This window comes from Elephantulus edwardii, unplaced genomic scaffold, assembly GCF_000299155.1.
Source record: "Elephantulus edwardii isolate Elephantulus edwardi_28Jun2011 unplaced genomic scaffold, EleEdw1.0 scaffold00121, whole genome shotgun sequence".
Classification (NCBI taxonomy): Eukaryota; Metazoa; Chordata; class Mammalia; order Macroscelidea; family Macroscelididae; genus Elephantulus; species Elephantulus edwardii.
This window is the reverse complement of record NW_006399871.1, coordinates 3,250,234-3,263,964: the sequence shown is the minus strand read 5'-3', so window position 1 is coordinate 3,263,964 and position 13,731 is coordinate 3,250,234. Positions and strand designations below refer to the sequence as shown.

Genomic DNA, 13,731 nt, shown 5'->3' with positions numbered 1-13,731 from the left:
AAAGATGGGCAGTTTTGTGCAGCATGACCTACAGCCTCTGAAGACCCACCAGATGGGTCAGCTTCCTAGATTTGGCACCAACTCGACAGCTGAGTGAGTCCTGGGACCACAGGATGATTCCAAATGCTCAGTCACTTCTGAGACTGGAAAATGCTTGTCTTCCTGACATTTCATAGGTAAAGGAATAGAAAGCTACAGCACTTCAGAGTTGGGTAAGATGGGGGTCACTCGACACAGTTTCTTGCTTCCACAGATGAAAAATACGGAGATTTAAGGAGCTCATGCCACTTAATTCAAGTCACACTGACAGTCACAAGTCACTCCCGGTTCCAAGGCCAGCCCAGTAACTTGTCTATGACAAAAGGCAATTCTCAACAAAATATTTTGCATTAACCTATTCAAGAGCAAGCAGTAAAAGACATTTTCAGGAGGGCTTCAGACTAGGGAATGTCAGTAAAAAATTTTCCCATCCCCAAGAAATCACTATTAAATGGAACAAAATTGTCAAAAACAATCATGTCAGGGCTTAGGAAATTGGTCAAAGGCAAAAAACATGGAAAAGTATTCATTCATGAAAAACTGCTGAACTTTGAGAACTGTGGGAATCTTGCCTGGGGCTGCTCTCATTCCCTTACCCCCAGTTCAGTCAAGGTACCAGAGAAGTGCCAATTGTGAACACCAGCGCCTTCCCTGCCAGAAGTGGCACACAACTGATTAGACGCAGAGGACAGAAAGCCCACACCAAGCAGCATTGTCAGAAAGAACAGCACAAAGAGATCCCACATCTCTGCAATTATGGGCTGAAGACCAGGCTGGGGGAAGGGGCAGAGCAAAGGACTAACCAGAAATGTTGGAGATCAGGAAATGAGAAAGCTACAAAGGTCGCTGACAAACTCTCCACTCCCCTCTGGCTGGTGGGGAGATGTCTGGAGGCTCAAGGGGAACTGGAAAGGATCTTGTGGAAAGTAAACTGGCAGTGTTTTGAAAATGGTGTGAAGTACAAGCATACTCTTCAGCCCATTACTAAGATCCACAGACTGAGGGCAGAAGCCTTCTTACTGGTTCAAAGAGTTCAAGCACAAACTCAGAGGAATCACTGCTATGCAGATATAGCTGCTCTCTTTGAAAGCCAGGTTGAAACATCAAACCAAATATAAGAATTTTATTATATTTGTAAAGGTAAACATTTTCAAATATATTATTTCTAAATATGTACTTTAAACATATTTCTTAGACACATAATTTTTTTTAAATTTTTATTTTATTTCATTACTTTTTTTGTGTGTACCATCAAATCAGATCAGACTGATACAGGAGGAGATTGTCCTCCTTCTCCAGCAGAGCATCTGGTGGATTCGAACTGTGTACCTCTGAGATTGCAGTGCAGCTTCTCACCACTAGGCCACCAAACACATAATTCTTAAAAGATCTCAATCACATCAGCTTCTACTGTAATAATCTAAAAAACAAAAGTAAAATAAAATTCTAATTCCTAAAATCATAAATTAACTAGAAGACATCACTACTGACCTTACAGAAATAAAAGAAATTATATGACTAACAAATTAATGTGACACACAGTATACCAACAAAACAGTAGATAAAATGAACAAAATCTTCAAGTGCAAACTACAAAATGGACTCAATACAAATTCTGAAAATACCCGTAACAAATATAGAGATTGAATTCGTAATCTGAAGTTTCCTACAATGAAAAAAATCTAGTCCAGAGGGTTGAACTAGTGAATTTTATCAAATGCTTAAGGGGAAGTCAACACCCCTATTTCAGAAACTCTTTTAAAAAATCAGAAGAGGTGGCAAATTCTCAACTTATCCTCTGAGTTGAGTTCTATCCCAATATCAAGATCTGGCAAGGACATCACAGAGAACAAGCAAAAAATTACAGACCACTACTACTTAGGATATAAATGTGAAAATGTGCAACAAAGTATTAGCAAACTAAGTCCAAAAGATAGGGAAAAAAATTATACACTATGATAGAATGGTGTCTATATAAGGGATACAAAGTCTGAAATTCAAAAACAACAAAAGCAATAAATACCATTAACAGACTAAAAGAAAATACAAGATCATTTCAATAGAACACACAGTAAAATACTTAATGTTTCCTGCATCCAGAACAGTTTCCTCTCTCTCTTTCTAGACCTTTTTGGTTTGCAATTTTTGTTGTTTATTTAGCATTAAAAAAGCATGCAAACAAGCCTTCTATTCATTTTCTTCTTCACTGTGCTGTCCGGCATTGGGATTGGTGACTCTAACGACCAGCTGGGCTGCTCCTTCCACGATGGCTTTGTCCTTCTTGGAGGAAACAGTGTGAGCAATCTCAGCACAGTAAGATTTGCTGCACATCCAGCTCCTTACATCGTGGACTGGGAATCTGCAGAAGCTACTGGGCCACATGTGCCCTGTCTTCTTGCTGCTCTCGTAACCAATGCTGGTCATCAAGATATGGCCCTTTAATCTTCTCCAAACCCTGTTGTTGATGTTTCTGGAACTGTACCGATTATGCTTAACTTTGGCATCAAGGTCTAACTGATGCCGGATGAATTTCTTGGTTCTCTTTTTGATGATCTCTGGCATCACCAGGGGTCTGGGGGCAGCCATTATGCCAGCAGGAGATGGCTGGCCACGTCTGTAGAAAGCGCCAAAGGACAGGGGACGGTGGGGCACAACGACTCCTAACCCTTCTTGATGCTGTCACCACTCATCTGATTCTTCTAATCATTTCACCTCTTTTTAATTTACCACAAGAAAGAATCATCTGGTGGCCTAGTGGCAAGAAGCTGTGCTGCAATCCCACAGGCATGTGGTTCAAAGCCACCAGCAGCTCTGTGGGAAAAGAATGGGCAATCTCTTCCGGTGCAATTAACTGCCTCTGAAAACCTGCCGGAGGTCAACTGTGGGTTGGTTCCAACCCTATGGTGCACAAAAAAGAATCATCTAGCATGTGCCTGCTTGTTCTTTCAGTTGTCCTTATACTTTGACTTAAGAAATTTTTTACTTGAAACCCTGTGCCTCTGAATGTACGCGTTTTTCCTCTTTTCTTGCAGTTTATCTGTCAGAGATCATTTATTTATGTCATTTTGCCCTGTTTTTGTTTCTAATCACACTTCTGCCTTTCTGTCCTTTACTTTGTGTAAATGACAATCTGAGTTAGAGGCTTGATTAAATAAACTGTATCAAGAATAACACAAAGGAACACATTTAACAAACAATAAAATAATACTTAGGAGACATCTAGGTAATGTGAGCACCAGGCAGTGACTTGGATGACACTGAAGATTTACTACTGCAGGTGGCACCAATGGTCCAAGTTTGGCTGCCAAGCTAAAAGTTGGCAGCTCAAGCCACTCAACAGTAAATGGAAGAAAAGGCCTGGATATTAGCTTCCATAAAGATCAGTGCCAAGAAAACCCTGTGACACAGTTCTACTCTGTAACAATGGGGTCACCCTGAGTCAGAATCAATAGAAATATCAATTTAGGTAAGTTAGTGCTCAACAAAATATTGTATTGTGATTTAAATGAGAGTTTACAAAGTAAAACAGTTTTTCAATCATTTACACTCATTTTGCTTTATGATAATACCTGCAAAGTAACATCATTCTTTTCACTTCTTCCCTACCATTCTAATTTCCAGTAATCCTTCTATCCTACTCCTCCTCGCCTCTTAAAATGACAAATGCTGCCCTTTTGGTGGGTTGATTGTTCATAAGATGAAAAGCCTCTCTAGTATGATTGTTCATCTCATAGGTCTACTGTCAAGATGAAAGCTGAGAACACGGATGAGGTTCATTCCAGACTCAAAGAGTAAGTAAGGGCCATGGGCTCAAGGGTTCCACCAGACTCTCAGACCAGTAAGCCTGACCAAGTTTATGTTTTTGCGTTTCGTTCTACATTTCTTACCCACTCTGCCCAAGAGCTTCTCCTGTGATCCTTTTGGAGCACTCAGCCATGGTGACCACACACTATCTAGTTCTTCTGGCCTCACAGCTGGGCAGACTGAGGCTGGCATAGCCCACTAGTCCTCTCCACTGTTTCTACAGATCTTGCCTCTTTCTCCCTTCTTTGTTCCAGACAGGAACCAACAGTTGCACCTTAGATGGCTGCTTACACACTTTAAAGATCCCAATGGCCATTCACCAAAGAAAGAAGTAGAATAACCGTCTTTGTTGACTATGTTACAACAATTGTTAACTGACCTGACATCCCTAAAGATTATGGTCCTGAGACCCTAGCCAACTTGTTCCCTCAAGATATGTGGTTGTAATTAATAAGTTACATAACTCCCCCCCCCGCTGGCTCTATTATACACATAGATATATTTACAGCTTATACTAATACCAAAGTAGGAATATCATCTATCACACTTAGGTGTGGTCCCTTCTATTTATCCCTATTTTGTCTTTCATAAACTATTGTTTTAGGTCTCTGATTCATCAAACTTATATTATGTTTTAAAGATTAGAATCTTTTTACATGATATGCTTAAATACTCCTTTTCTAAAAATTCTGATGTTTTGAGATTAAACTCAAAACAAGGAGAGAGGAAGGAGTAGAGGATATTGATGAAATAAGCATGGTCTGAGCTAATGACAGATGTAACTGAGTGAAAGGTGTACAAAGGCTCATCTAGTCTTCTTTTCAGGCTCTTTAACAAGTTTTGTTTTTTTTCAAAGACAGTATATGTACACAGTATAATTTTCAGTTTATGAAAGGATATACAGTTTTCTCACTCCTAGTCCTATCCTACCCAGCCATCTGCTTCCTTTTTTCTAAGAAGTAATCAAGGTTTCATATTAAAAAAAAAAGTAGTAATCAAGGTTGTATATCATAGGTTGTTAATGAGTCTTGGCAAAAAATAAAGACTCAGGAATTTATGGAGTATCAATTGACGTATTTCAGCGAACAGATGCTGCCCTGGATGTGCTCGCCAAGTTGTGCCAAGAAATCTGGAGGACAATTACTTGGCCAACTGCCTGGAAGATTTTCATATTTATTCCCATTCCCAAAAAAGGTGACTGGACAGAGTGTGGAAATTATCAAACAATATCACTAATATCACACACTAGCAAAATCCTGCTGAAGATTATGCAGAAAAGACTTGAACACTAACATTGACAGAGAACCATCAGAAATACAAGCTGGGTTTAGAAGAGGTCATGGCAGTAGGGATGTTATTGCCAATGTCAGATGGATCTTGGCAGAGAGTACCAGAAGAATGTCTATTTGTGTTTCATTGTGGCAAACTTTCAGGAAAATGGGAATCTCAGAATACTTGATCGAGCTTAAACAAAAGTTATACTTGGACCAAGAAGCAGTCCTCAGAACAGAGCAAGGAAACACTGCATGGTTCAAAATCAGGAGAGGAATGTGTCAGGGATGCATCCTGTCCCTATATCTTTTCAGTCTGCTGAACAGATCATTCGTGAAGCAGGACTTTATGAGGAGAAGTGTAGCATCAAGATTGGAGGAAGACTCATTAACAACCTACAATATGCAGATGACACAAGCTTGCTTGCTGAACCTAAAGCACTTGCTGCAAAAGATCAAAGACTGTAGTCTTCAATATGGATTAAAGCTCAACATCAGAAGACAAAGATTCTCATTATTGGGCCAATTGGCAGTACCATAATAGATGGAGAAGAGACTGAGCTTGTTAGCAATTACAGCTTGCTCAGATCCACAATCAACACTCTTAACACCAGCAGTCAGGAAATCAAAAGACAAACTGCACTGGAAAAATCTATGTATCTGGTGAAGACTGCATAACCAAAATACATAAAGCACTCCTACAAGCCAGTAACAGGAAGACAAACAGCTCAACAACAACAAAGCAAAACAACGGGCAACAATCTTAAAAAGACAGTACACCAAAAAGAATATACAAATGGCCAAGAAACATATGAAAAGATGTACAATGTCATTAGGGAAATGTAAGTCAGAGCCAAAATGAGATAGCACTTCACACTTCATGCTCTTGTTGTGTACGGTCAAGTCGGAAACTACCCATAACTGACCCTTCAGTGGGTTTTCAGGGCCAGTTAATGGGATGGGAAGAGATTGCCCATCTTTCTCCCTTAGAGCAGGTGGTGGCCTTGAACCACATACCTTTGGGACTGTAGTGCAAGCTTCTTGCCACTAGCCACCAGAGCTCCCTGAATAGTATGGCTAGTATTAGAAATATGTGAAAACAGGAGGTATTGGTATGGATGTGGAGAAACTAGAATCCTCATCCACGGCTGGTGGTTTTTCAAATGGTGCTGAGGCTGCTGACTTAGCAGTTCTTCAAAAAGCTAAATACAGAATTCCTGAAGATCTGAAAATGCTACCTTAAGACCTGAAAATAAGGACTCAAACAATATTCACATCATTACCTCAACAGCTCCACAATGAAAACAACCCAAGTGTCTATCAACCATGAAATTATAAAAATGTCGTATACACATGATGGGTTATTATTCTGCCATAAAGAAAAATCAGTCCTGATGCACGCTACAACCATGGATGAACTTGAAAACATTGTGTTGTGTAACATAAGTTAGACATAAGAGGACAGACTATGTGTGTGAGTTCACTGGCATGAAACATTGAGAACAGACAAATGTACAGAGGCCAAAGTTTATCAGTGAATACCACAGATGTGGAAGGGGGAAAGGAGGGGTTATGCTTGAAGGTTACTAAATTTCTGTTAACCAGCAGCGGTGAGAAAACACTGGAAATGGATAGTATTGGCAGTTGCACAACACAGTGTAATTCATTAACATCACTGGAAACAGTAAATATTTAGTTATACACATCTTATCATAACTTATACACACACGCATTAAAATAAAGATGGAAACAAAACAAAAATACGACTACAATAAAATACAGCAGAATGATATTTAAAACAGGAAAGAAATGTATTGTGTGTGTTATGGGAAAGTTGAAACCAAACAGAAGAATATCTGACCAATGAAAATATTGGTATTAAAAACAAATGTGGTAAAAAAAACCAACCCCAAATAAATGTGGCGTATATCTTTTCAACCCAGTAGAAAAGACAGAGACACAAACAAGTGAAGGTTACACACCAAAAAGCAAGGTTAAGATAGCAAGCACAAGCCACAGAGCATCCTGAATACCAAGTGGGCTCTCATCTCACTAGCTGCCAATCACAAAAGGAAATACCACTGACAAGGTTCAGAGTGTACTTTCAGAAAAATCAAATTAGCAGCACAGAAGAAACACAAACTTCCAGGTCTGGCCCTGAAAGAAGTATCTCCTAGCCTCACAGTCTTCTCTGGGAGCTTTCCACCTGGGAGCTTGATTGATGTTGTTGTTGTTATGTGCCCTCAAGTCCCCTGCAACTCACAGTGATCCTATGTACAACAAACAGCCTGTCCTGTCCTGAGCCAGTCTCACTGACACACCTACCCTTACTGCCCTAGTTACTATATTAATCCATTGCATCTGGGGTCTTCCTTTCCTGCACTGTCCCTCCACCCTTCCGAGCATGATGTTCTTCTCCAAGGATCTTGATTAGGACCTCTAATCAAAGTACTGGTCGAGCCAGGCAAAGTGAATGCAGTCAACAGAGTGTCTTTCATCCAAACACAAAACACTAAGCATCTGGGAACTCATGGAAGTTCTCTGTCGCACTTAAGCCACAGTTTGGGAAGGTGGAGAATTCAAGTTTATCCTCCCTGACAAGAATCAAATACAAAATCCTGTGTTGCTTGCTAAAGGCAGATTGCAAGGATGATGTGGCAGCTGCATCAGACCTCTTTATCTAACCTCCCAGAAGGAAGAAAAATCACCAACAACAGCCCGAGGCTGATCTCTGAAGGCAGAGGTCAAACATATCTTCACTATCAATCTTTTTATCAATTCTGACCCCAGGGGTCCCTCTAACATTTCCCTCTACTTCTACCCTACCTTGGTAACTCATTACAACAGCCACACAGATAATCACGGAGCTGATGAGGGAAGGAAAAGAGTATAATTCAGGATCAGGAACAACTCAGGATACAGCTCTTTGGCCAGAAAAACCCTTCAGCTGTGTTCTCTGGAAGCATTCTGTCTCTGAATCTGGCCTCCTGCTTCTTTCCTGCTCAGTATCTTTAGTTCTGCCAGTTAAGTGCCTGGAGGAACCCTACTCCACCACTGAAGGCTCATCGAAGGTGCTCAGCTCTCTCCCTCTGTGGGTCTGCAAGCTTAGCCTCACCAAGAGCCCAGAGACATTCTATTCTACCAGCATGCCTCCACGCTGAAGACAGTCTCTTTATCCACCACACAATCTCCCGTCAGTTTCTGGTTCTGTTGTTGTTGGTTCTTGTTGCACCTGTCACCACTTCTGATCTCTCACACTATCTGTGGTGCTACAGCTCAGTCTTCTGGGTTAGAAGGCTCTCAGTGCAAAGACCTTGGGTCCAAAGGGCAAGATCCATTCCTGTCTCTTCATCTTGAAAGTAATGAGGTCTTCTGTTTTGTTTCAAATAAAAAGATGGCAAAACAGCCCAATCCTCTTGTTAAGGTTCCATACACCTTATTTGCATGGTCTCAGCTCCACAAGAAATATCCTGGTAAAATGAAAAGGTCAGCACTTGAACTCACCAACTGCTCCACAGAGAAAGAAGTGGCAATCTGCTTTTATAAAGATGTACAGCCTTGGAAACCGTTTGGGAAAGTTCCACTCTGTACCACAGGGCTGCTATGAGAATCAATGTCAGTGGGTTTTATTCCTACAAGGGCGCCACATATCTTACTTGCATTACTAGCTAGTAATTTTGTAGTTCCCTTCATAGGTTATAAGCAATCAACTACATGGATCCATCCAGTCACTGATGGGAGTTCCAAGACTAGGACAAGAAAGGGCATATAAAAGCACTTCATTGCACCACCCAGGTATTGATATTTCTGACAGTCACTGTCACGGGGGGTGGGGGGGGGGGGGGGGGTGACAAACACAAATGAATGGCAACGCCAATGAGAGCTCAGGCCCAAAAGGAAGGACCCACCCAAACCACAGAGATGAGGCAGCAAGAATAAGTCCTGTAAGGGGTAGGAAGGGCTTCTGTAGCCCAGCTTGGGGCCCGATCATGAGAACAGGAAGCTATCAAGGGCTGCTGAAGAGACGAGAAATAGTAACTCAGAGACCTTCTGAGTAACATCACAGACTTTTCCGAGGCAAACTACAGCCAAATCTATTGAGCTAAGTTCGACAAGTCTACTACCAGGAGAAAGGTAATGGGAAACAAAATTAATTTCTTATTTTAAAAATGTTATCATTCTTTACATTGAAAGATGTCAGCAATATAAAGTGAAACATGGATACAGAACATCGATCTCATTACCCAAAAGAAAATGAGCAAGAGTGACAATGTATACACCACAGCATTACCAGTGGTCACCACCGAGAGGAGGTAATTTAAACTTTAGTGTGTTTTTTGTGCTTATCTACTAAGCTGTCTTCAGCATGGATGATTTGTATTCTTTTTTAAATTAAAAACCATTAAACTCTTAAAAATTTTACAAACATGGTGGGGGGAACAAAATACCTCTACAACTAAGAATGTAGTCTTAATGATGTCATTACCTAAAAATGAGAAAACTGGATAAAAACAAGAGCAAAGTCCGTAGTTGGCAGAACTACAATGTAAAAACTGCCAGTGCTGGTGCATTCCGCAGGAATCCTGCTGTGAGCGCCTGCGCGCTCTTGTCTCAGGTGCACCTGTTTTCCTCCCAGCATGGTCTCTGTCAGAAGGAGCAGCTTCACCTGACAACCTGTTTGCCATTCAAATTCCCTCCTCTGCTGCAGACCCACCTCATCAGCAGGTCTGGTGGCAAAGTTAAAACAGCTCTCCAGACTCTTCCCATTCACATGAAACTCTGAGAACTACTGCGATGGAGGAAGGATGCTTCCTCTATGTAGACAATAGCTTGTCTAGTGAGGAAAATCTATTCCTTGCTCAAAATCCATTCTGTTCTTTCAGTCTACACTCCTGAACAAACACTCATCTATTAAATGTGGAATGATAAACTGGAAGACATTAAAATTATTTTCAAAATTAAGAAACCTTGTGAAATGACTGACTTGGAGAACTGTAATGGAATGAACTTAACGAAAACAAAGGCTCGCTTGTAAAAGAGACAAAAACAATCAGTGCATTTGGAATTTCAGCACTGAGATGATCTGAAAGCCTTCTATAAAGTTGGAGAACTAGACAAATACAATTATTACAAAGGCTGTGTTTGTGTGAACTCTCAGTCTTCCTAGGTTCTCACTGAAATTAACACGTTAAAAAAGAACACAGTCGGGGAGATCTGGTGGCCTAGTGGCAAGAAGCTGCACTGCAATCCAGAGGCTCTGCTGGAAAAGGGGGGACAATCTCCTCCTGTACTAGTCAGATCCAATTTGACCGTACACACACAAAAAATTTTAAAAATTAAAAAAAAGAGAACACGGTTCATTATCTTAGGAGCTGTAATAGTTACTATTACTTAAAATTTAAGATTAATGCTCTACTTGAAACACAAAGGCTACTGAAGTACCACATCCTCTTTCATATTTGAGAATATGGCTTTAAAGCTAATTTATAATTGGTTATGAATATGAAATAACATTGTCTTAATGATGTCATACTGCTGAAACAGAAAAGCAAACAGGTGAATTTAACAAACATATATTTTCTCAAGACTGAAAAAAACTAGCAGTCCAATGTTGGGGTGCAGAGTCTAGGGAAAAACTTTCTCTCTGTGGCTGTTCTGAAGGAAGGTCCTTGCCTCTCTGAACTAACGCTGCTGCTGGATGGTGGTCTGTGACGGGCCATCTCCCTTTCCCCTTCTCTGCCTGGCTCACTTGTTTGATCTCTTATCTCAAGAGACTGAATAAGATGCACCCTACACTAGATTCGGCTTCAACAACACAACAAAGACAATCCATTCCCAAATGGGATTAAAACTACAGGCAGAGGTTAGGATTAAGACATTTCTTAGGGGGGAACAACTGAATTAATATTTTACTCTTTGGCCCCAAAATTCATGTACTTGCCATATGCAAAACACATTCACCTCATCGCATGAAAAAAAGTCTTAAAGCTACTCCTGGCTCAAAAATCTCATCTTGTCAGGGAGCTCTAGTGGTCTAGTGGAAAGAAGCTGCACTGCAATCCCAGAAGTACAAAGTTCAAATCCACCAGATACTCTGCTGGAGAAGGAGGGGCAATCTCCTCCTGTACCAGTCAGATCTGATGTGATGGTGCACATATACACAAATATAATAAAATTAAGGGGAAAAAAATCTCATCTTGTGCATTACCTAAATCAAATGTGGGGCAGACTTTTAGGTGTGCAGGCCTCTTCCAGTACTCCAAGTAGCTTCTTCTACTACTTGAAAGTGCACCATTCTTAGGAAAACTTTTATAACCCAAATTACCATAAATTTATGGGGGGGGAATCTTTAAACATTTCCAGATCCAAAAAATAACTTGCTAAATAGCACATAAAATTTAAAATATATTAACATAAGTAACACTAAAAATGGGAATGAAATGATAAATATAACAGCCTATACAAGGCAGAAACAATGGATGCACAGTTTTGTTTTGTTTTGGTTTTTTTTTTAAAGGGTTTATTATACATCTAGCTTTATTATACTTTGTACTAGAATTCTCAAACATACAATAGAATGTATTTCAGCAAAAAAAAAAATGGAAATTACAGATTATTTAAAACAGTATCGATTTTTTTGTTTTTTTTTTAATTTTTTTTTTTTTTTTTTTGTGCATGTACCGTCAAATCAGATCTGACTGGGATGCACAGTTTAACACTATTGATTGCAGCCTGATGCTGAGGTGCTAAGCGTGGATCCTGGGGAAGGAGCCTAACAACTGCTCACTGCCTCTTTAACAGTCTGCTGCAGAACAGACACTAAACACTAAAAATCTTAAAAGTCTATTCAGACTCCTTTCAGTCCATGACAACAGGTACTAATGTGGCAAGTCTTTCATAAAAGCAGAATGGCATAAGGCAACTTTCAAAAACTAGAGAAAACCTGTATTCATCCCAGGGCATGCAATTCCTCTTCATCTAGATTTAACTGGTTTCTTCCAAAGTTCAATGCTGTCAAGGGACCTCTCCAGAATACTGAAGAGCAACGTTAGTCTAGGGACTAAAGTGTGTCTGATCCTTGCCATTATCTTCACAACTGCTTGCTATGCATCAGAGAGCTGGACAATGACTAAGGATGATAGAAGTAGTAATGACTTTCAGTTGTGGAGGCCCGCCAAGAGAACAAACGGGTCTGTTCTGGAGAGGATGAAGCCAACTTGCTCACTGGAGGCCAGGATTTTGAAGCTGTGTCTCACATATTTTGGGTATGTGGTCAGGAGAGACCAGTCCTTGGAGAAGGACATCATGCTTGGAAAGGGTGGAGGGACAGCGCACAAGAGGAAGATCCTGGATGAGATGGATTGACTCAGTGACTGGGGGAACGGGGGTACGTGTGTCTGAGGCAGTGAGGTTCGTACAGGATAGGACAGGGTTCAGAGTTCTTGCATATAGGTCACAAGCAACTTAACAGCAGTGGTAAAAGAGACACACATTTCCATTACAAATGAAATTAGAGGGGCAGAAAGGACAAAGGCACCTTGCAAGTTTGAAACTCCAAAGAATAATACACAATTGCTCTCAAGCCTTGAAAATGGTGGTGTTTTCTGAGATCATCTGGGCAGTGACCGTGCCTTCTAAACTCTGGGTACTGGTGACGGTCTGGAGATTCTGGGTAAGAAACTTCAAGTCCACCTCTAGGAGGGCAACTCTGCTCTCTCTACACTTTAGCCAGCCCATTCTCCTAGGCTATCTGAATGGCTACCCCATCCCCATTTTTTTGCCGCTGGGCATGGTAATCCTGTTTCCTCTGCTTGGGGCAATGGCCCTATTGTCCAAACACACCTAAATGCAGCTGACATCATAGTGCAGAACTAGGAAATGTCCAACCCTCTGAAATCGAGGAGGTACTGCCCCTCCCTTTGAGACAGAGGCAGCCCCACTTCACGTGCTCCTTCTCCCAGTTACGTCTCCACGCTGCTCCAGAGTTGGTTTTTTTCTTTTCTGGCAGGACAACAAATGCACTCCTTTGGCCTGTTTCCTGATGGAGAATCCCAGGCATCAGGCAGTGTGCTTTTCCTCTCAGTCCAAACTGATGATTTTCCTATGTGGTAGCTGGTTAGATCCATCAGCCACAGGTTTCATCTTTTTAACAAAAAAGTGTGTAGCCACCTCCTTGGTGAACATTCTCAGATACAGATCTCTAATGTTCACAACAAAATGTACCAGTCTTTAAATGCTATTTTTATTTTGCAGGATTCATTTTTTAAGTTCACTTCTTCCCTCTTCCATTTGACTACAAGCAGTAAGGAGAAACAGTTTAGAAAACTCATTAGCCAGAGTCAAGTTCATCACCTCTTCATGCTATCTTTCACCTGAACAGAATTCAGAAAAGTTCTTTGCCGCTGCATTAAAAGCATCACCCTTCCTTTATTGTCCAATTTTATGTACATAACTTTCTTTTTAAAATCTCATCAGAGATATATTTAACATTCCACATCTTTAGGGGGATTCTGTTCTTGGCCCACATGTATTCTCTAAGATCATAGTTTTCTCTGAGATGGAGTTCTCCTCCCTTCCTTCTGAGCCCTCATCAAAACTGCTTTGCCGTCTCTAATTC

At 40.7% G+C, this 13,731-nt stretch overlaps 1 protein-coding gene across 1 annotated transcript; it reads right to left on the bottom strand.

Moving 5' to 3' along the window:
• Nucleotides 1-2,226: 2,226 nt before the first annotated feature.
• On the bottom strand, nt 2,227-2,625 carry LOC102861905 (60S ribosomal protein L32-like). The gene has a single exon (XM_006892950.1). It carries the CDS (start codon nt 2,623-2,625, stop codon nt 2,227-2,229), a length of 399 nt encoding a protein of 132 aa, XP_006893012.1.
• Nucleotides 2,626-13,731: the final 11,106 nt, after the last annotated feature.

Excerpts from the sequence above, each read along its gene's own strand:
- LOC102861905 (XM_006892950.1), bottom strand. The coding sequence starts at position 2,625 with ATGGCTGCCCCCAGACCCCTGGTGATGCCAGAGATCATCAAAAAGAGA.